The sequence below is a fragment of the Oryctolagus cuniculus genome, chromosome 20, assembly GCF_051225735.1.
Source record: "Oryctolagus cuniculus isolate XC-2025 breed Fujian yellow rabbit chromosome 20, ASM5122573v1, whole genome shotgun sequence".
NCBI classification, from domain to species: Eukaryota; Metazoa; Chordata; class Mammalia; order Lagomorpha; family Leporidae; genus Oryctolagus; species Oryctolagus cuniculus.
In genome coordinates, this window is record NC_142886.1 from 23378417 (window position 1) to 23401561 (window position 23145).

The following is a 23145-nucleotide window of genomic DNA, read 5'->3' on the forward strand; positions in this document are numbered from 1 at the left end:
GCAGATGCAAATCTGTTCATCTCTCTGCCTTTCAAATAGATTAAATAAGGAAATTAACAGACAGGCATTAAAGGTCAAATACAAGCTGAGATGCACATGTGGATTGCTATGGAGGAAAGCAGCACAGTGGAGTGTGAAAGAACAGGGGAGGAGCCATCTACGCTAGACCAGGGAGCCGGGCAAGGCCTGTCTGATGAACTCACATTTGAGTCGAGGGCCAGAAAAATAGTCTACTGTCTGCGTTAGTGAACTGGGAGCGTGCAGCTCCATTGCCTGCTCTGATAGCACAGGACCCCTTCCCCAAGCTGGAAAAGTCTTCCAAATGCCACATCTGGGACAGTGAAGGTGTGCCTCATGCCCTGTGCTCAGTCAAAAGAGAACAGCTGGTCAGCATCCCTCCAACTGCCGACAGTCGTATATCTTGTATCTCTGACGTTCATATGTGAGCGCCCCCCCTTCACCTTCTCCGCATTAAACACTCCTGCTGCCAGAGCGCACAGCCCTTTAGGACTGGCAAAGGCCTTACAGGTCATCAAACACAGGCATCTCATTTTCCCAATGAGTCACCTGAGACCCAGGGAACTGAAGCAGCTTCGCCAAAAGCCACATCACTAGACAAGAATGTACCTATCCCAGGGGACACTGTGATGGTGACAAAGAGGTCCCACTCATCATCCAGATGCTTCCCTTCAGAAGAGGATACATCCTGGTCATCCTATCGTAAGCTGAAAATACCATAAACGGAAGATGCACTTAATACACCTAACCCACGGAACGCCACAGCTTAGCGACACAGTGCACTGTCACAGAGTACAGAGTATTGGTCCCCCCCAACCCCCCGCGCTCTGGGGAGCTGCAGGTGCTGCCGCTGTCTTGCATCACCATATCCCAAATCACCAGCCTGAGAAAAGACCAAGTTCTGATGGCTATCACTTTCACAGCGCTGTAAAGTCCAAAACTTCTAAGTGGAACCATAGTCAGCCAGGAACCATCTGGCTTCTTAGCTGTAATTGGCAGGGCCAGCCTGATACTTGGGAGAACGTACAAGGTACTTCAAAACATTTGTGGAAAAGGGAATTGAAAGTTTACTTTGGTGCCAAAAAAAATGTTGAAGTCTTTGCATATAAGCAGTCCTCAAAAAGTTCATGGAAAAATGTGTGTTATGACATGATGACGCATGGGCTGCAAAACTTTTTCATCAGAATAAACATAGTTTGGTTCCATTTTCCGCAGACGCTTTGACATCCCTTTACCTCTATATGTGCAGAGGGCGTGGCACTTACTGAACACGCAAAACGCAGCGCCTCTTACTGCTGTACACAATGTCTTCCCTCCACATCCAAGCGCACACTTACCCCTGGAACAGATGAAGACCGCGTGGCACTGGGAGGTTTCAAACGCTTAAGAGATCACAGAGCCGGAGAAAGACGACATCCAGCCTTGAACTCAACCTGCCTCCACCACCCACCTGTCTAGGCAGCTGCACAGACTCCACCTGCCTCCCTGGGGCCTTGCTTGAAAGGTCTTTTTCCAAACCTTTGTGCCTTTTCCTGGCATTCCCAGCCTCCCTGATTTCTACATGTCATGGCAGACATTGGCTGAGGCGGAGCTATTGGTTGTGGTTCTGTGCTCTCCTCTTAGGAACACCCCCAGCGGCGCCCACCTTCGGTAACGGCATCAAGCCCGACAGAACCTTCCATCTCCTCCGCCCTGCTGACTCTGCCTCTCTCCTGCTTCCCCATAATTCAATCACTGCCTCCTCTTTAATCACATTTTGCCAGATAGACACGGGATAAGAATCAAGAGGGGAAATGTGCACTGGACCCTGCTGCATGCTAGGGGCTGGAATCAGCGTCCTGCAGCCCCCAGAGTCCAGTCCGCTCACGGGGAAAGGGCCACACAGAACGATGGGCTTGCCCAGGCCCACTGAGAAGTTCAATGCTATCACTCTCCCCTCTTGACCAAAACACCGAATTAGCTCCTGTGGGTACCGCTTTCAGACAGCCCTGAAGGCAGACCCTAGCCTGGCTGTTCACTAGTAGCGGGACACAGGCTGGCGACTTAACCCAGCCCTGTTAAGTGGGAGGTGATCATGGTGCTGGCGTGAGACGCCACAGGGTGACACACTGCGTATGAAACCCCAGCAGGATCCACACAACAAACCGAGTGTGAGGAACAGGGTGGAAAATGAGGCTTATCAATTTTTATTTCTCTTATTCTATTCAAAACTTGGATCCAAAATTAGACCATAGGGAGAAGCCTTTGGCCTAGTGGTACGTCGGAGTGCCTGCTTTCAATTCCCGGCTCCAGCTCCTGACTCCAGCTTCCTACTACTGTGCACCTGGAAGGCAGCAGTGATGGCTCAAGAAATTAGATTCCTGCCACCCATGTAGGAGATCTGGATTTAGTTCTGGGCATTTGGGAAGTAAAGCAGGCGAGGGCAGTTCTCTCTCTCTCTCTCAAATAATTTTTGGAAAAATCTTTTCACTGAGTTAAAAGTTGTTTTGGAAAATTCTATCAGGGCAGGCACTGTGGTGCAGAGGATTAAGCCACCACTTGAGATACTCACATCCCACCTCTGAGTGCCCGGTTCGAGTCCCAGCTATCCATGCTTACAATCCAGCTTCCTGCTAATGCCCCTGAGAGACAACAAATGATGGCCCAAGTACTTGAGTTCCTGCCTCCCACAGGTATGGAATTCCTGGCTCCTGGCTTGGGCCTGACCTGGCCTAGCCCTGGTTGTCACAGGCATCTAGGGAGTCACCACTGGATGGAAGAGCAGTCTCTTGGGTTTTCTCTTTCTCTACACCCCCTCCCTCCATCGCACCCCACTCCATCACTCCATCACTCTACCTTTCAAACAAATAAATCTTTTTTAATTAGATCTTATATGTAAAAAACCCTGGGCTGTTATAAATGTCTTAAAAATGCTTGATGGTATTTTTAAACTTTGAATTGTTCTGATTTTAATGGTATGGCTACACTGTCCAATCGAAATATAATGCAAAACATTCAGGTAATTCTAAATTTCTAGTAGCCTCATTTTAAAAAGCAACTTAAAGCAGATGCAATTAATTTTAACAGTATATTTTATGTATTTTAAAAAATAAGATGTAAAATTTCACACTTTTATTTGCATTTCATCTTCAAAGACCAGTATGTATGCTGTACTTTCAGCATATCTCAATTCAAACTAATTCCTTTTCAACTACTCCATAGACACACGTGGCTGGTAGCTACCAAATTGGACTGCACAGGTTTATGGCATTAAAGGTAACATTTGGGGCAGCACTGTGGCAGCAGCATCCCATGTGGGTGCAGGTTTGAGTCCCAGCTGTTCCACTTCCAACCCAGCTCTCCGCTAACGCACCTGTGAAAGCAGCGGAAAACAGCCCAAGTGCTTGGCCCCTGCAACCCACGTGGGAGACCTGGAAGAAGCTCCTGGCCCATCCCCAGCCATTTGGGGAATAACCAGTAGATGGAAGATCTCAATCTCTCGATCTCTCTTGCTCTCACTTTCGCTCTGTCTCTCCTCTCTGTAACTCCACCTTTTAAATAAACATTATTTAAAAAAGGAAAAGTTAACATTTACTATGATTTTGCTCCCCCGAATGGAAGGAATTTAAATACAGTTTTTGAGATGGAGCACCATGCCCAAAGCAGCATTCTAACTGACCAGTGGAGAGTGCTGATTGCAAAGCACTATGGGTAAGGCTCACAAGGTCAGAGTGACAGCGTATCCACCCCCACCCCCAAACAAGCCAGCAGAGGGGGCATTCTCCAGCTCCTGGCCGCAGGAGGTCTCAGAGTGAAGGGGGGTGGGGAGGTAACAGGTCCACTCCCACCAAGTGCATCCTAGTCAGGCTTCCTACCGAGCCCGCGGGGATTTCATTGATTCAATCTTATTCTAATATGGCTCATCGAGATACAGAATTTAGTAATCCCTTACAAGTGCACTCATTTTGAACCTCACACAAATTTGGAGACCACCTAACCTGACAGGAGTCATCCAACATTTAACATTAAAAGAAAACGATCCAAAACACACACATAATTCATCTTAAAATTAGCCTGATTCTATACACATGGATATCAACCCACGGATCGTTACTCTCTGCGGAGCAGCAGCAGCTGTCACCCAAGCCAGCCGCCTCCCTGGGCCCCCGGAAGCAGCACTGCCTCCACTTCTAATTGGGAACAGAGATACTCCTTGGGTGACTTCCAGCACGATCCATCACACCAGAGACAGCTTCTGTGCAAACCGAAGCAAATCGGTTTCCAAATAAGAAAAAAAACCTCTTAGACAAACAAGGATTGAACCATAGAAAGTCGTTTAAAAAAAAAAAAAAGAAGAAGAAGATGGAGGAGGAAGAGGAGGAAGAAAACACAAATAAAAGCAAAGGGGAAAAAATGTCAGCAAAGAGCAGCAGCTTCTCTCCAGGGCCACGGACAGGGCAGCCGTCCTCTTGGGTGCGGATCAAAGCCCATGCCTTTGACACAGGTGCCCCCAAGCCTGCCACCCAATGCACCGAAAGAAAAGCCTCCACTGGGCTGCTGGAGCCACCGAGCTCATTAACAGGATGCGGGTGAGATGAGTCTGGAAGCGCAACACCGGAGCACGGCGAGTAATTAAATCCCAGGTCATTTAAAAATGCAAACGCCTTGGATGTCACCAGCGCACAGAGCCTGACTCCTTCCCTGGGTTATTTGGCACAGGGCGGAGGACTGGCAACCTGCACATCGTATATGGATTATAATAAAATATGCTGTATTAAAAAAACAGATTAAGACAGTTCTTCTTTGGGGAAATACACAAGGAGAGGAGCTGTCTGTTAGCTGTCGAGTTTGCAAGAGATAGCATCTTTCGGTAGGTTGTGCTCCGCCAACAGACAGACTGCCCCCGGGGAAATGGTGGTGAAACCCCCGACAAGGCGTATCCATCCGTCCATCCATCACGGGCTTGCTCTGACGCTGGGGCCTGGAGATAGTCATGGAGCCAGAGGGAGGGAGAAATCCCACACACAATAGCGAAGAATCCTCCTGCTTGATCACGAGGGCTCAGATGTGTGTGTGTGTGTGTGTGTGTGTCTTACCTGCCTCTTAGTTTTTCTTTAAAAATACAAATGTGCAGTTGTCTCTTCTGGGGGCTTATTATTTTGAGGAATTAAGCTCATCATATTTCTGGGGATTTATACACCAACTTACACCGAGCAGCAAGGAGCTTAAGAATCATTATTTCGTTTATCCCCATTGGACTCTCAAGACTCCTGGGGAGGGAGCAGCCGGGGTGGGGGTGGAGAGGGTTGTTATCTCTCAGCCCATAGTGGGAAAGACTTGGGGGGACCAGAGACCCCATCTCCTATGATGATGGCAGGCCCAGGTATCAGCTGCTGGTCCCCAAGGGGTGCCATTGTCTTGGCTACCTTTGATTCCCCGTTTTGTGACTCATAGACCTCAAAATAGACGAGGTTCACACAGAGGACGCAGGCTGCCTCCTGCAGGTCCTTGTTACGGTTTGTTCTAGAATCCCAGGAGACTGACCATCCTGCTGCATGGCTACTGCTGTGCCCACCCATTGGCCCCTAGGCAGGCATCTAAGGATGAGACCTCAGCATGAGGCCAGGGCCATAGACAGGCCTCCCTCCTCCCATCCCTGATTCACAGAAAGTACCCACACTGTCAAAGCAAGTCACCACTGGGCCTGCCCACAGCCCAGATAATGCAGCTTAGCACAAAGGCGAGGGTAGGTGGGGCTTTAGCAGGAATGGATTGAGCAAGTGAACTATCTCCAAGGATGCTAGGGAAGTGGGGAGAGACAGGTCAGAGGCACAAAGCTTCAGTGAGACAAGATGAATAAGTTCTAAAGATCCCTTGTAAAGCGTGGTGACCACAGCTATTAATAATGTATCGTGCACTTGAAAATTGCCAACAGAGTAGATCTTCAATGTTGTTCTCATCACAAAATTAAGCAGGGGAGCTGACAGATAGGATCATTAGCTTCATTTAATCATTTCACAGTGTATATATGCATCAAAGCATCATGTTGTCCGTCCCAAATATATACAACTCTTAACAAGTACACCTTAATAGAGCTAACAATGATAACATAAAAAATAAACAGGGAAGGGGCCAGCATTGCAGCATAGCAGGTTAAGCCTGCAACACCAGCATTCTACATCAGTGCTCCAGTACAAGCCCCAGCTGTTCTGCTTCCAATCCAGCTCCCTGCTAATGTGCCTGAGAAAACAGCAGAAGATGCCCAACTGTTTAGGCCCCTGCCACACATGTGGGAGACCCAGACGGAGTTCTAGGATCCTGGCTTCAGCCTGGCCCAGCACCACCACTGCAGCCACTTGAGTGAACTAGCATGATGGAAGATCCCTCTCCTTTCTGTAATTCTGCCTTTCAAATAAATAAATAAATCTTAAAAAAAAAAATTACGGAGAGGCAGAGAGAGAGAGAGAGAAAGCAAGGTCTTCCATCCACTGGTTCATTCCCCAAATGGCAACAACGGCCAGAACTGGGTTGATCTGAAGCCAGGAGCCAGGAGCTTCTTCCAGGTCTCCCACATGGGTGGGTGCTGGGCCCAAACACTTCTGCTGCTTTCCCAGGCATATTAGCAGGATGGTGGATAGGAAGTGGAGCAACCGTACTCAAACCAGTGCTCATACGGGATGCCAGCACTACAGGTGGCAGCTTTACCCACTACACCACAGTGCCTGCCCCTGAATAAATATTAAAAATGAAAAAATAGACACAGCCATATGGGCCTGCCATCGCACACCATGGCGAACAGATGTGGTCAAGCATAAAGGAAGCCTTCAAAGTTCACTCCTGCTGAACCAGCAGAGGATGTGGGAGAGCCCAGTTCAGGGACATAGGGGTCTAGGTCTGATAAGGACGGAGTCCCACAGCCAGATACCAGGTCTTCACTCTTTGGCATAAAAGGTTCTAGAGCAGAACCCTCCGGAGACTGCAAGTAAGTTCTCCTCCTCCAGGGCCGGTCAGCACAACATTTTCCAGCTGGACCGAGAGTGTCTGCCAGGAGCTCACCATGGGCCGCTGGGGACAGGAGCAGCAGTGGGCACGAATCCTGGGCTCACACTGGGGACAAGAGCAGCAGTAGGCACGAGTCCTGGGGCCTACCCAGTGGCACAGTGTCCTCATGGCATCACACTGCCTCCTTACCCTTACCAAGTCCTCCAGCCTTCAACTTACACCATGCTCAGAGTAAGCGGTGTGAGGCTAACATGATGCACTGCACACAAAGAGGCGAGGCCAGTGAGCTTAGGCGATTGCCTCAAACCACAAAGCCCGTGGGTGGAGGAAGTTGAACTTGAACCCAGGCCTCGTGACCCCTGTTGGTATACTTTCCTGCAGAGCTTGGCTGCTTAGAATCTCAAACCAAAGACGGGCCACACAGGGCTGGCTGGGCACCGCATGGAAAGTCCAGCTCTGCTGGCCAAGGCTTCTCGCTGGCTCAGTCTTCCTCAGCTGCAAAACTCAGAAGGTAAGAGCCCTCAGCTACGTTCCCCAAGCAAACCTGAGCTCAAACCAGACACACTCCCCCTCCTTTGCCTCTTTAACAAATCCCTATCCATCTATTCTGTGCCAAGCCCCTGCAGGGTTGCCAGGGATGCAGATGAAGAAATGGGTAAGCCCTCCCCGCAAAACATTTCCCTTCCAGTGGGGAGAGCACAGGTGAACAGGCAGTGGCGTCAGGGATGCCTCAGGCTGTACATGTGGCTCTGCCAGGCTCGCCTGTGGGAACTGCAGCTGCCCGGCCCACTCCCAGCTGCGAGCCCCTTTCCTCACCCAGGCCTATCTCCCCGAAAGCCCCCTGCAGAGCGCAGCAGTTATGAGGACACCCAGACTCAGTTCCTAGCCCCGACTCCATTCCTGAGACTACCAGGGAGGCCGAGGGAGCAGGTCACTGGGACCCAAGCGTTGGGGCATGAAGAGGGGCTGGAGTCGCCTGCCCACCTCTCTCTGGCTCCCCCACTCCTGAGGCCCATGGAGCAGAGGCAGCCGCCGCTGCAGGCCTCCAGGATGGATGGCTGCAGGCTCTGACACTGCAGGAAGGAGATAAATGACTGGTCATTTCCCCCTGATGCACTTGAAGGCATCCATTCTCCCAGCCGTACCAAGCTCAGGCAACCCCCCGCACAGAGACAGATAAGCACGGGCAGCCGGGTGGGAGCGGAGCGTCCTTCCCCCTCGGAAGGACACAGCCAGACTCCTCTGCAGGCCGGGAGAAGGTCACGCTGTCCACCAGCTCACACCTGGCTCCAGGCTCCACGGGTCCCTTCCCTCCCCCCCCCCAACGGTGCCCGCCCCCCGCCCTGCTCATCCATCTGAGAAGCACTCGGCAGAGGGGGAGGGCTGGGGGGCACAGGGAGCCCGCTGACAGGCTCATCAATCTCAGGCTACATGCTTGGCACATTGGCGTCCCTTAAGTTGTTCCCGGACGGGGAGGGTGTCGGAGGAGCCGTGGTGGGGGCTGCTTGGGGAGAAGAGAAATCGCACTGAACCTCACAGCGCCATGGTGGGAGAAGCCTGGAGCCTATTAGAATGTGGGCCATGCACAAAAGCAGTAGGGAACTAATTAAGATGCAGGATTTTCAAAGGCTGGGAAGTTGGCCGCAGCCGGCTCCCATCTGGAGAGTTCTCTGGCAGTTCAGGCCAGCAGGGACAGCACCCCAGGCAGGCAAAACGGCCCTCCCCACCCCTGCCAGACCACCCCCTTGGGGACGATGCCCCTCTCTGAGGTGTCCCTGTGACTTGCTGGTTGGCTGGCTTTGGCGCCCTCTGCTTTGGGGTACCCCAGGAGACTGCTTCCTTCAGGGCTCCTGTCTTCCTGTTTCCCCCAACAAAACACAATGGGGGTGCAGTGGGGAGCGTTGTCCTGGTCACTGATCCGTGGTCACTGAGGAACTACTGAAAACAGGGGGAAACCAAGGGAAAGAAACCAAAACCCTATACCTGGCTGTCCCCTGCCGTCACCCTTCAGATTGCCAGGGGTGGCCACGAGCCATGCTGCTCCCCACACGCCCAGCAGTCGTCACGGCCTCAGTGACATCCCAGGGACAGGAACGTGTGTTGGGTCTTGGAGCAACATGGCGCCAGTTCCAACAGGCTTCCCCCCACCCAGGGTTCTTTCCTTGGCTTCGCCACTCATGCCCCCTGGGGAAATTAACTTCCTAATTCTGCACCATGGTTTCCCAGCCTCTAAAATGAAGATACTCTCTGCCCAAGACCATAGGGACCAAAAGGTCTGGGGTTCGAAGATGCTAAATTGATCCAAGCAGACTATCTGAGCACTGAACCCAGAGGGACACAAGTAGAGTTTGTTCCCAGCCTGGTTCTTTTCTTCATGCGAAACAGAGAAGAGAGAGTGCAGTTATAAGGCTCTGTGTTAAGCAGCTGGCTTTTGCCCAACATCTGCCCGGCTTCAGGGCCTGCTCGTGGGTATTCACTACACACCTCTCTCGCCTGCCAGCTCGGCTCCCCTGCGCAAGGACAAAGCTTGGTTTCTTAGGGAGAGGGTCCAGGGAGGTCCTTGCTGGTCCCGGGCCCCGGCCCAAGTCCTCAGGTTGTAGGAATTGCGATGCCTGCGACGTGAAACACCTTGCGTTCACCCCTGCAGCCAGGCACAAGCCGCAGACAACGCCCAAGTCCACTGTAAGTCAGCAGAGGCACAGTGTGGTAGGGGCCGTCCTTGACATGCCCACGCAAGGGTGGGGGCGGGGTGAGATGTTTATCAGGGACCCACTGCTAGGTGACGCCTGGCATGGGCAGCGGGGATTCCAAGGAGCCCCTCCAGCTCCAGCCCCCCCTCACCCCCACGCAGTCTCCTGTGTACCTGCAGAGAGTCACGTGGGAACGCAGGAGGGAGGCGTGTTCACCAAGAAGCAGACTGGATGGGAACAGCAGACTGAAGTAACCCCCTCGGGACAGAACCAGCGACTTGTGGCAGCCAAGCTCTGGCTCCCCGCCCCCCTCCCTGAATGTCTGCATTTGTCCCAGAGGTAGAGAGTTTGGTGACCCTGTCCTCAGACCTTCTCAAGGTCCCTCAAGATTCCTGAGCCTGCGACCCGCCTCCCTCTGTCCAGACCTGGTTTCCTGATGCAGTGCGGCAGACGCAGAGTCAAAGCCGACTCCAGCCCATGTTACGCCCTGGCCTTGGCTGCTGAAAGCCGCTGGTCACTGCTGGACTTGGGAGGGACAGGGCAGAAGAAGAGAGGGACAATGAGTGTCGGCCGGCGACCTGCTGTTGGCGGCCCCTCGCCGTCCGTCGGAGGGTGTGACAGGGAGGAGGTGAGGACATGGCAGGATGATGCTGATGGTGGGACCTGGGGGGCTGAGAGTCACAGGCACAGCTGGGCCCCTGGTGCGTGTCAACGGCAACCGGGGCAGCCTACACCGGCATGCTTGGAGGAAAGGGAGAGCAAAGATGGGCATTCTCAGGAGTGGGAGGTGCAGGGGTGCCAAGGGCTGGGTGCACGCTTGGTTTCCCCTCAAAATAAACTTGGTCTTCTAATTTCCATAAATCGAAAGAGCTACAGCCCAGAACAAACAAATTGATCATCGATTTTCAGCAAATTTTGTCCAAAAAGACTTCTGTTCTACATAATGTTGCACCATTTGCCTCTCCCCACCTACCTCTTTTTTTTTTTTTTAAGATTTACTTATTTATAATTTGAAAATGCAGAGTTACACAGAGGCAGAGGCAGGGAAAGAGAGGGGTCTTTCATCCATTGGTTCACTCCCCAGATGGCTACAACAGCTGAAGCTGAGCCAATCTGAAGCTAGGAGCCCGGCACTTCTTCCACATCTCCCACACTACTGCTTTCCCAGGCCATAGCAGAGAGCTAGATCGAAAGTGGAGCAGCCAGGGCTCGAACTGGCACCCATATGGGATGCCGGCACTGCAGGCAGCCGCTTTACCCACTAAGCCACAGTGCCAGCCCCGGCAGTCACTTAACCTGCTGCACCACAACACTACTCCCTGGCTTTAATTTTTTTTTCCTACTTAGCAACATGTCTTGGACATCTTTGCTTTTTTTTTTTTTTTAAGGCATAAGGGCATAAGAACACAAAGATATTCCATCTTACAAATGTACTAAAATGTATTTATCAAGTCCCCTATCAATGGACCCTCCAATAGTTTCCAATCTTCATTTGTTGTTGCTACAAACAATGCCATGACAGGTATATAAACCTGTCGTACACGTCATCCTTCAGAAAGGCTCCACCCAGTTCCACTGCAGTGGGCAAAGGATAGCAGCTCCCCAGCTACTCCCAAAAGGATTGCAGCTCCCCAGCTGCTCCCTCTGTGGTCCCTACTTGCTCCCTGCTCCCCCCTCCTCAGGAAGACTGCCTCAGTCCACCCATCTGATCCCTGCCCCCACCTACAAGGATTGTACAGCAAGACGTCCAGGGACTCTGGACAGTGGCTCTACCCTTGTCACACTCCAAAGTGTTGACCAAAACAACCATGCCCTCCTTGAACCCACATCAAATGGAATGCAGAAACATGTACAGCTGCTGTGCAGGCAGCCCCCGCCCTCGGGGAGGGCACCCCTGAGACAGGGAGGAGGCCCTCTCTGCACATGAGGGCAGAGCCACCGAGACGTGCGTGGGTGGTGCCTGCACGAGGACCCGGGCAAGGGAACAGAAGAGACACTGAGACAGCCTGGCTCTGCCTACCCGCCAGAAGGGGGCATCGCATGACAAATGCCCACCCAGAGGGGGCGCTGCCGGCTACCACAGCACAAAGGCAGGCCAAGGGTGAGGCTCAGCAATTCTGACACTTTGGCTTGGGGGAACACGGGAATGCAAGCTCACGCTCCCCGGGGGAAGCCTTCACTCCTTGGGCTGTGCTGTTTTGTGCTCTCTCTGAGGCTCCTGACTGCCTCGAGGCACCAGGCTGGGGCTCCTTATCCCTGACTCCAGGCGCGGCCACAGCATCCTGACACCTGTGGTGGCAGGTGCACGCGTCCCTGTTCTCTGAGAGCCAGGCCTGGGCCCCGTGGCCCAGGGTCTGGAAATGACAGACATTTGGTCAAAGGCTCCCAGGGCCCTGCTTGTTAGCAAGCTTGGTAGTAGGTGTGATTACCCCAAGAGGAGAATGAGCTCACCTGACAAGGAGCTCCGTCACTTCAAAGTTATTTCTTCAGGCCTGGGCTGTTCGTTGTTTCCCGGATGCTGGTGTTACAGGAACAAGCCTGCCTTTGGTGGGCCCGACTTTGCCCACTCGCAGATCCGGCTGCACCTCTGTGGCTATCCCCACAAAGGCTGGCACTTGTCCTCAGAAAAGAGCTGGGCTGGCTTTTGCCCTCCCCCCCCCAAAACCTAGTACAGCCACTTCTGCCTCGTGCCTGGGGCAGGGGCTGGGGAAACCTTTCAAAGCATCCCAGATGCGCGCGCACTGTGCAGGTGGGGATGTGGCCACAGCAAATCAGCAGTTCTAAGTTTCCTCCTGTCCCCTCCCATGTCTCTGAAAAGGCCCAAGGATGGGGTAAGTCCAGAGCCATCTAGGAACCCAGCTGCTCCAAGCTCAGCCACAGGCAGGGTGCACCCTGGCTGGGAGGCCAGGGGTACAAAGTCAAGGTCATTTGAAGCCAGGAGCCCAAAACTGGTACAAAGCCAGAAGGACCAAACACTCATAAAACAGGCCTTGATGGATAGAAATATTGACAGCAAAGAGCAATAAATACGTTTGTTTGGTATAATAATTTTAAAACATTCACAAAAGCACTTCTTGCATCAGTCCGACTGGTGGTAGGAAGTTCCCTGACAGGTGAAGAGCTCAGCCCACAGACTGGGTCCCTCTCTATACACTGTGCTCTCTCTCTCTCTCTCTCTCTCTCTTTTTTTCCCCCCTCAGGTTATTTTGCTTGTTTACTTGAAAAGCAAAAGGGGGAGGGGGAGTTCACTCCCCAAATGGCCACAACAGCTGAGGCTGGGCCAGGCCAAAGCCTGGAGCCAGGAACTCCGTCCCAGTCTCCCACGTGGGTGGCAGGAATCTATGTACTTGGACCATCTTCTGTTGCTTTCCCAGGCACATCAGCAGGGAGCTAGACTGGAAGTGGAGCAGCAGGGACTCAAACCAGCACTCCCATGCAGAAGGTGGGTGTCCCAGAAGCATCGCAGTAGCTGCACCATAACGCCCACCCCGAAACTGGTCTCTTGCCCCCTTTACCCCTTCTGCCCTCTCTAGCTCCCGGGACTGCGGCAGGGATCAAGGAAGTGATAGGAGTGAACTTTCTCTGTAAAGAGCTTTGTAAGCCACAGGTGCTGTCCAGACACTGGCTGTGGCGATGATCACTACTCACGTTCCATGCCCTGGGTGGCAGTGGCTAGTGTAGTGACATAAACCCAGCCAGCAAGGCCGTCCTGCCCAGGATGTCTCTGCCACAGCTGCAGAAGGGGACAGCCTTTCTGCTGGGCACAGGACCTGCTGAGTCTGCAGCCTCTGGCAGACACCTGTGTCCAGTGAAGGGAAATGCAGCCCATACTGCTGCATGTCTGAGCGCCTGGATGCAGCTGTGCCTGAAGCCAGGTGAACCTTGGGATTTACTCTTTCATGAGCCGACTTCCCTTTCTTCTCTTAGACTAGTTGTATTTGAGCTTCTAACATTTATGAATGTGGGAATCTTAATGATCTCTTGTTATATTTTAATAATTAATACACATCAGTTTTATAAACGTAAAATTAATCTGTAACAGAAAACCCTTGTTAAAATTTCTTATCTAAAAATTTTGTTTTTCTTATTTGAAAGGAACAGAGAGAGAGAAACCTTCTATCTGCTGGTCATCCCCTAAATTCCTACAACACTAAGGCTGGGGCAGGTTGAAGCCAGGAGCCCAGAACTCACTCTGGGTCTCCCACATCATGGGAGTCATCACCTACTGCCTTCCCAGAGTGCACATTTACAAGAAGGTGAATGAGAAGCAGAGCCAGGCCCTGAAACCAGGCCCTCACCCGTGGGATGTGGGTGTCCCGAGCAGTGTCTTAACTGCTAAAACAAACACCTGCGCCGTGCAAAGTTCCCTCAAGTTAGTGCACCTGTCAGCAACACAGGGAAGCAGAGGAATCCTCAACAAGGAGATCACGCCATCTAGATTCTCTGCGGGAGCCACGGAAATGGCTGTCTGATCTTGAACACGTTTCTTAACCTACCTGCATCCCACTATAATACAGAATTAGAGTTACTGTTATCTAAGGTAATTTATAGTGCTAAACGCCCGTGTTTTGGTGAAAGAAGACCCAATTAGTGTGATATACTTAGTGTTCTTAATGAAGACTTTTTATGTAAATGTTAAGAATTAAGACTAATAATTTAAAATTAACAGCAAGTGTTTATAATAAAATGCCTCTCCCCCCGCCTCCCTAACTCTCTTGTTCTGCTTCTCAAATTAATTTCAAAAGCAGGAGGGAAAGCATTTAGCCCATGTCCTGGGCCAGGCGCTGTGGCGTAGTGGGTAAAGCCACCACCTGAAGTGCCGGCATCCCATATGGGCGCCAGTTCGTGCCCCAGCTGCTCCATTTCTGATCCAGCTCTCTGCTATGGCCTGGGAGGGCAGTGGAAGATGGCCCAAGTGTGTGGGCCCTTACACCCATGTGGGAGACCTCGAAGAAGCTCCTGACTGCTGGCTTCAGATTGGTGCAGCTCTGGCCATTGCGGCCATTTGGGGAGTGAACGAGCAGATGAAAGACTTCTCTCTCTTTGCCTCTCTGTAACTCTGGCTTTCAAATAAATAACTAAACCTTTATTTAAAAAAAAAAAAAAAAAAGCCGCCCATGTCCCACACTGGAGTGCCTGGGTTCGATTCCCACCTGTGGCTCCTGACTCCTGCTTCCTGCCAGGGCAGACCCTGAGAGGCAGCAGTGAAGGCTCAAGGGACTGGGACCCTGCCACCCTCATGCGAGACCTGGATTTTCTTTCCAGCTCCCAGCTGCAGCCTCAGCCCAATTATGAGCATCTGGGAGTGAACCTGTGGAAGGGAATTTTTCACTCTTTCCCCCTCCCTCTCAAATAAATAAATATTTTTCAAATTCTTTACATTGACAAAATACATATAAGATGTCCTCATATACGTGCAAAATATGTATCACATCACTGGTTGAGTTGGAAAGAATTAGAAACAAAAATTTGGAACAGCCTGGTTAAACAAATTACAGTACAGTCACACAATGCAATATTATGTAATAATAAAAAAGAAATAAGGACACTATTTACTGATATATCCAACATCCAAGGTACATTTTAAAGTACAAAGAGCAAAATGCACAGTGACCATGCTGTGTTGAGAAGGAGGACGAGGGGCACATGTTGATTATTCTGCTTTGATCAGTGTGTACTATATACATATATGGCAACGTCTCCCTGAGGCCCATAAATACGTAGAGTTTATGTTTATGTTAATGAAAGAAGAGCAGGAAGAGGATAAAATTATATAGACATGATTCCTGGCACATGAATAGACTAACCACAACGCTGGCATCCCGGCTGCCCCACTTCCAATCCAGCTCCCTGCTAATGTGCCTGGGAAGGCAGCAAAAGATAGCCCAGGTCCTTGGGCCCCTGCCACCCATGTAGGCGACCTGGATGGAATTCTGGGCCCCTGGCTTTGGCTTGGCCTAGATCCTGACATTGCAGTGAACCAGTGGATGGAAGATCTGTGTGTGTGTGCGTATGTATGTGTGTGTGTCAACTCTGCCTTTCAAATAAATAAATAAATCTTTTTTAAAAATTAGATCTGACTTGGGTTTTTTTTTTCTTCTTCTTCTTCTTTTTTTAATCTAAATGGCTTGCTTGACCCTCATAATGGACCTGCAAGTGTAGCTGCAGAGGAGCCACCGTGCTTATATTACAGACGGGGAAATACACCCAGAGGTCAGAGCCAGAGAGGGGTGGACGCCTGTGTCACAGCCTCCCTCAGCCCACAGAAGCCACCGGGCAGGTGCTGGGTCGTCACTACAGCATCCACCCAGCAATCTGAAGGGGGCAGAATGGAAGTGGCTCAGGTGAGAGTTAAACCAGGGGTCACCTCATCACTCACCCATGCCACAGCCACTAGATCAGGACAGATAACAGAGCTAGGAAAGGAGGGAGGGAGCCCTGACCCCCAAAAGGACCCATTCCTGTCAACAATTCTTTATGCCTGCTAAAGAATCACAGATGTGGCCCAGCTGCAGGTAAGAGTTCAAGACCAACGGGTCTCACGCTGCAGTGCGCATTCTGGGGGAAGCTCCTGGGGGTCCCGGTGAGATACAGAGTCTGACTCCAGGAGCCTGGGGTGAGGCCCAAGGTGAGGCTGCCGCAGTGGGTCAGGACCACACACTGAGCGTGGGTCTAGAATCACACTGACCATACGGTACCACCAGCCACATGTGGCTCTCGAGCACTTGAAATGCAGCCAGTCCAAAATGAAATGTGGGGAAGTATAAAATACACACTGGAATTCAAAAACACTAAGAGAAAAGAATACAAAAGTCCCCACTCATAATTTTTATGTCGATGACACGTTGGAATAATAACATTCTTGATATGTTGGGTTAAACAGAATACACTATTAAAATTCATTTCCCCTGTTCCTTCTTCCTTTTTTTAATGTGGCCACTAGAGAATGCAAAATGACGCATGTGGCTCATATTATACTTGTATTTCTCCTGGACCCTGTCACTCTAGGGGGTAGGAGGGCAGGACAACCCCAGTCATCACTCTGGAGTATTTGTGAGGATCCATAAGTTGTGTAAGGACATCTGAGACCTTGCATCGAGCACACGGAAGAATCTAGCCCCACCCCCCCACCACCACATTAAACTGCCAGGCCAGTGAAATCAGGGTTGAAGCCAACAATCAAATCTACCTTAACTGTGACCTATGAGTGGAAACATCCCCAGTGACCACCGGTGGGTAGAGATTTTGCAAAGCAAACACAGCCTCAGGTGTGGGAAGGAAGGAGTGAGGGGACTGCCAGTTCAGGGGTCAGAGGTAACAGTGAGGTCAGAGGTCAGCATGGGAAGGGAGGAGAAAGGGGACTGCCAGACAGCAGCCACTGCCATCTGCAATGCCTCGGTGACGGCGGGAAACTGTCAGCTCTGTATGTGCACCGCGGGACTGCACTGCTCCCATCACCCTGAGTCACGCCCCAGCCCCCCCAGAACAGAGGTTCCCTTAAAGCCAAAGACTCAGGTTAGCACTTGGCCTTGCCATAACCCAGACGCTGTTCTGAAGATGGCCACGTAGTTAGAAGTCTGATACTACAAGGGTACCTCAAAAAGTCTGCAGTAAAATGGAATTAAAAGGTGAGTGCAGGGAGTGGCATTTGGCTTAGTGGTTAGGACACCTGTGCCCCACGTCAGATTGCCTGCGTTTGATGCCCAGCTCTGGCTCCTGCCTCCAGATGCCTGCTACCCAGCTGCTAGGAGGTAGCAGTTATGAGTCAAATAACTGGATTCCTGCCATCCACCTGGGAGACTTGGAATGAGTTCCCAGGTCCCAGCTACAGCCTCTGCCCAGCCCCAGACATGGTGGGAACTGGAGAAGTGAACTAGCAGATGGAAGATATTTCTCTCTCTCTTGCTCAAAATAAATTCAAAAATTAATAGAAATAATAACAGCAATAGTAAAATAAAGGATAGTTGCCTTGGTGCAAAAATGTTTAAAATCCACACATTTTTTTCATAATACACATTTTCCATGGCCTTGTAGTAGAGCCCTGCAGATCAGCAGTGAAGAGAAACCAACCAATTGCTTCCGCATGGCCACAAAGCAAACTGCATGACCTGGAAGTAAATTGTGGACCTGAACTCTTCCCTATGCCCAAGGTGAGTTCTATGTTTAGCAAACTGGCCTTCCTCCATGTGAGATCCTCCACAACTTTATACACAGTGTGGCAAGGAGAGCCAAGGTCCACGGCGCAGGCTCAGGAACATACAACCTGGGACATGGCAGGTCTGCCTGAAGCCAGAGGGAAGGCACGACATGACCCCCAAGCGCAGCAGCTCCTTGGGTTCTGCTGGGAAGGTAAGCCACCCTGAGCCTGCTGCTCCTGCTGCTGCTTGCTTTGCTCCCGTCAGGTGGCAAGAGAGCAGACAGAGGAGAAGGCACCAGACACTGAGAGGGGACAGCAGCTCAGGGAGACAGGTGGACTTGTTCACACCCACAAGCAAGCACAGCGACTCACCTCCGAGCACCATGCGTGTTGACTCTCCTGGAAAAGTCAGCTCCATGCACCTTGTCCTGGGCCCAGCCAGCCCCCTCCCCACTCCCCTGCCTCTCCCCATGGGAACTCACCAGGTTTTATTTCTAGCAGCCGCAGCTTTGGGTCTTCGGGTGGGTGCAATCTTCTCTTCTTGCGCCAGCAGCGGGCAGGGTATGTGTATAGCTGGCCTGGGGCGAGGCCTGTGGACAGAGACAATGAAAGATTAAAGGCCCCAGACTGGAAGGGGGCCTTTGACTAGATCAGTCACTCACAGAGAGCAGAAGAGAGGTGAAGTGATATGTCAAGGTCACACAGCTGGCTGAAAGTAGAGTCAAGGTGGAACCTATGCCATTTGGCCCCAGGACCTTGACTCTCTGCTCCAGGGCGCTGTTCAGGAAGCCCACTGCAGAAACACCCAGCACCTCTACCAAGACCAGCTGTGAGGTCCTAGCCCAAGGAACAAAGCACAGGGACCTTGAGTCCCCAAGAGAAACCTTTGCAGAGTCCCCTCGGCACAGCGTTTCCAAGCCACTGTCCCTCCTGCTACGCAGGCTCCCTTCACAGTGGAGCAGAAGGAGCCAGTGGGTTCACTGGGATTGCCTGGATTGAGAAATATTTCAAGGTTCCAGGATCAAAAGAGCCACATCTACTTACAGTGGCTTCCTGTACCGGCTGTTAGCTGCTGGCTGCTCACAGAAGCCCACCTAAGCCAACACTACCAGGTTCTGTGTACAACCCTGCCACCTGCCCGGGCCTGCACACCTGCACATCCCTGCCCACCTGCCTCAGCCGTACACAATCCACAGGCTGGGCTCGGGTTCCACGCCATCTCCCAGTGACAGTCGCCCTGTCCCGGGCTTTTGGCATCACCAGCATCACATTGTTGTCATGCAAAGTACCCCAGGAGGAGCCTTCTTGCTCCTCACACAACACTCCTGTGGCTCCTGTGGCACACAGTGGGGCAGCCAGAGGCCAGAGCGGGACACAGACTCACCACCCAAGACCACAGTCGTCCCCAGAGGAAAGGGCAGGGCCCAGGGGAGACAAGGATGGTACTTCAGATCCACAAGCTGACTCACAGTCTGAAAAGACTCTCTGATGTCCCCTACAAGAAGCCAGCGAGCCACCAACCAAACCCTGGTAGACAGAAAAGCCCGGTGAGAACAGGGACTTGTCTGTCTCGTCCTCATCAGAATCCCCAGAACCAGACCTGTGCCAAACACATAGAAAAACCAGAGAATTTGCTGAACGAAGGAACAGGTTCAAGCCCCCCTTGGAAGCCACAACTCTGTGACCCGTAGACGGATGTGGCCTGTGACAGCTGTCAGATGCAGTTGGCCTCCCAAGAGAGTGTCAGCACCCATGCTAGGACCCTGGAACTCAGAAAGTGCCAGGGCCCTGTTCCCATCCGCTGTCTTCCATTCCAGGGCCCTGACAAGTCAAGAGGGGAAACTGAGTTCCTGTTTTGTCTGCATAGAGAACATCTAAACAGGTGTCGTCACTATGTATCCATAGTAAGGAAACCAAAATGTCCGGGTCTCCTCATGGGCTGACATAGTTTGGATCACACAGCTGCTTCCCCAGGTCGGGAGACTGGACAAGTTGGAGGTTCGGACCCCTGCCCCTCGGAGTGTGGGAAAGCATCGAGGTAGAGACTAGAGTGGGCCTGTTTCACGGGCCACTGCACAGGAGGAAGAGCCTGTGCCGCTGAGGATTCACAGAAAACCAAGTGGATCAGCTAAAGCCAGAGTGCGTGAGTGCGTGCTCCCACCCACGGGAGAGCCCACCGAGGCCGCTCGTGGAGGGAAGGCATCACTGGCAAGAGCGCAGTGTTGCTGGTGTGGCCCACTCTGGGACGGGGTCATCTCTGACCCTGTCACACTGTGCTGCTTCCAGGGCCCTTCCAGATGCTCACCCTACCTCCCGGGTGGTGTTCCCCAGGACCCCAGAGAAGGCCAAACATAGGGGCCGACCCACCACTCCACATTCCAGAACTGGTCTTGTTAATCCTCACTCATCTTGGGTTAGTGATTCTTTTTTTTGTTTGTTTGTTGTTGTTGTTGTTGTTGTTTTGTGGACAGTGAGAGAGAGAGACAGAGAGACAGAGAGAAAGGTCTTCCTTTGCCGTTGGTTCACCCTCCAATGGCCGCCGCGGTCAGCGCGCTGCAGCCGGCGCACTGCACTGATCCGATGGCAGGAGCCAGGTACTTCTCCTGGTCTCCCTTGGGGTGCAGGGCCCAAACACTTGGGCCATCCTCCACTGCACTCCCTGGCCACAGCAGAGAGCTGGCCTGGAAGAGGGGCAACAGGGACAGAATCCGGCGCCCCGACCGGGACCAGAACCCGGTGTGCTGGCGCCACAAGGCAGAGGATTAGCCTAGTGAGCCACAGCGCCAGCCCGAGTTAGTGATTCTTAACCTAGACTGAAACCAAAACCACCTGGAGAACTTTTCAAAAACACCAGAGTCCTAAATCCAGGCCAGCCCTGTCTGATTTGAATGTAGATAGGTGGGGGAATTGGGAACCTAATTTTCAAAGAACTTTATAGGTTTGGCAACATCTGACTGTGAACTTCTGGCTGTCTGAGCATTGCCAAGCTACTGCCAGCATGTTTTCTCTGATGCACCAAGCCTGGCTTGATGGCCTTTCCTGTAGGATCCCAAGGTCCCCTGTATTTCCCCCAAGGTATCTGAATTAATTGCCTGCCCACTAGATTGTCTCCCCTACTGTTTTTGTAAGATCAAGCATGGCAGAAACCGTGTTCATCTCCAGGATCCTCAACGTTTAGCACACAGTAGTTGGCAGAGCAAGGAATTTGTACCAAATAAATCCAACCAGAACAGAACTGGTCTCGGAAACATACAAAACAAAGCCAGGCTCGTCCTGGCTCCAAGAGACTTACCCACCCAGGTCCAAGATATCCCAGAGGGCTTCCAGAAAATGGGCTCAGAACTCAGTCCAGGGCAGGCATCTGGTCTTGTGGCTAAGATGCTTGCATACCATCTTGGAATGACTGGACTTGACACCCGCCTCCAACTCCTGACTCCAGCTTCCTGCTAATGCAGGCTCTGGGAGGCGGCAGGGATCACTCACGTGACTGAGTCCTGCCACCCATGTGGGAGACCTGGCTTCAACCCCCATTGTTTCAGGCGTGGAGTACTCCCTCAGCCTCTCTCTCTCCCTTTCTGTGTGTGTGCGCGTGCGTGCATGTTTCTCTCTCTTTTCCCCTGTCTCTCCAATAAATAAAAACTAAAAAGAAAAACCGTGCCCAAAGCCCACCCACCAGCCCCAGCATGGCAGGCTCTGTGCCTTTGGCTTCCTTCCTGCCCTGCAGGCTACTTCATGGGTTTTCCAACCTGACCAAAAGCTGGAGAGTAAAAAGGAGCTGGTGCAGACCAGAACTCTCAAAACGTCAAAGCAGCATAAGTTCAAAGCTGTCAACACTTGTCCAGCTCCTATGTCCTCCCTGAGTCACTGTGCTTGTGGGTCAGCGACCTCCAGGCTTCTCTGCATGGGGCTGCAGGAGCACGGTCCTGGGAGAGCCACTGGGAGCTGGGTAATCTGAACACCCAGAATAGGGGACTGCTTTTGTCTCCTTCCTTCTCTGGTGGGTTGGGACAGCTCCACAGAACAGACGCACAGCACGTGAGTGCCGGGAAACATCCCAGCTCCTTCCTGGGCCTGAGTCCTTGCCCGTAGGACCAGGGCACGACGAATACCCACCGTCCAGGGACATCCACGGGGGCCAGCACTCGCTAGCCATGAAGATGAGACAAGTGTCATGAGTTGGCTGACCTGGAGGAGCCTTGCACCCTGCCCACGCCACTCACCTATGCTGCTGTTTGGTCCTCCAGCCGAGAGGGTGGGAGCAGATCTCCCTCGGATGTCTGCTTTGAATCCACCCTGCCTCAACAAGCAAATGTTCCCAAGAACCCTCCTGGGACTCCTAACCCCCTTCCTTGCCCTGCTTGCTAAGCTGCCAGGCACCAGGGTTCTTTTATAAAGGGCCAACACACTCGGCCCTGGAGTTGCACTTGTGGAGGGAGCAGCAGAGCCTCATGAGACTTGGGTTGTTTATCTCATTAGAACAGGAGGCACATAACTCAAAGCCCATGCATGTGCGCAAGCAGGAGGCGGGCGGAGGAGGAGGATGGAGGCACAGCTGCTGTCAGGGAAATTAACCTTGAGGACTGAGCCTGGGGCTAGGGGTGGATATGGAGGAGAGGAAACTGGGAGGCGGGAGATAAGAGGGGGGCACAGTCCTCCCTAGTAACGAAGGCCACAGCTACCCCTCCATTCACACACCCCGCTGAGCACAGTGCTTCTGTTACTGTGAGCGCAGCTCTAGTTACAACCCCCATGCCTATATGCAAGCACAGGCATGCCAGGGACGGACACACACACGCACACACACACACACACACACACACGACACTTGCTAGAAGAACTGGCTGCACAGAAAAAATCTGACATGAAGGAGTTGATTCCCAAACGGTCAGCAGACTCCAGACAAATAGCTTGCTACACCCATTACTCAAGTTCAGCAGGTGGATCCTCAGTGTTCAGAGCATCGCCTACTGACAAGGCAAGAACAGTGAAGACTCCTGAAGATAAAGTGGCATCGAAGAAAGAGGGAGGGATGATGGGATAGCAATGGGGAAGCAGAGACCTGGAGCGGCTTCTTCCCTGGGACAGAGTTGGACCGTGGCGGTCCCAGCCACCTAGGGGAGGACTCTCCGGCAGCCGCTGAGCTTGCCCAGCAGGGGAGAACTGACCACTCCACGAGACAGACTGCTCCTCTGTTGGCCATCTCTTGTTCTTTTTAATTTTAATGACATTTTAAATTTTTTGAAGATTTATTTATTTATTTATTTGAAAGATGGAGATACAGAGACAGAGAGGGAGAGACGCAGAGACAGAGATCTTCCA

At 52.0% G+C, this 23145-nt stretch overlaps 1 protein-coding gene across 6 annotated transcripts in view; it reads right to left on the reverse strand.

Annotated features, from left to right (window-relative positions):
* DPF3 (double PHD fingers 3) overlaps positions 1 to 23145 on the reverse strand; it is a 307659-nt gene that overhangs the window by 137487 nt on the left and 147027 nt on the right. For all 6 annotated transcript variants that reach the window (XR_007911682.3, XR_007911683.3, XM_051826041.3 and 3 more), the window contains exon 3: positions 18309 to 18416. Coding sequence is in view for 4 of the 6 variants with exons in the window: in XM_051826041.3 (XP_051682001.1) it covers positions 18309 to 18416 (108 nt within the window). In the remaining 2 variants the exon portion in view is untranslated. The remainder of the gene's footprint in view (positions 1 to 18308; positions 18417 to 23145) is intronic.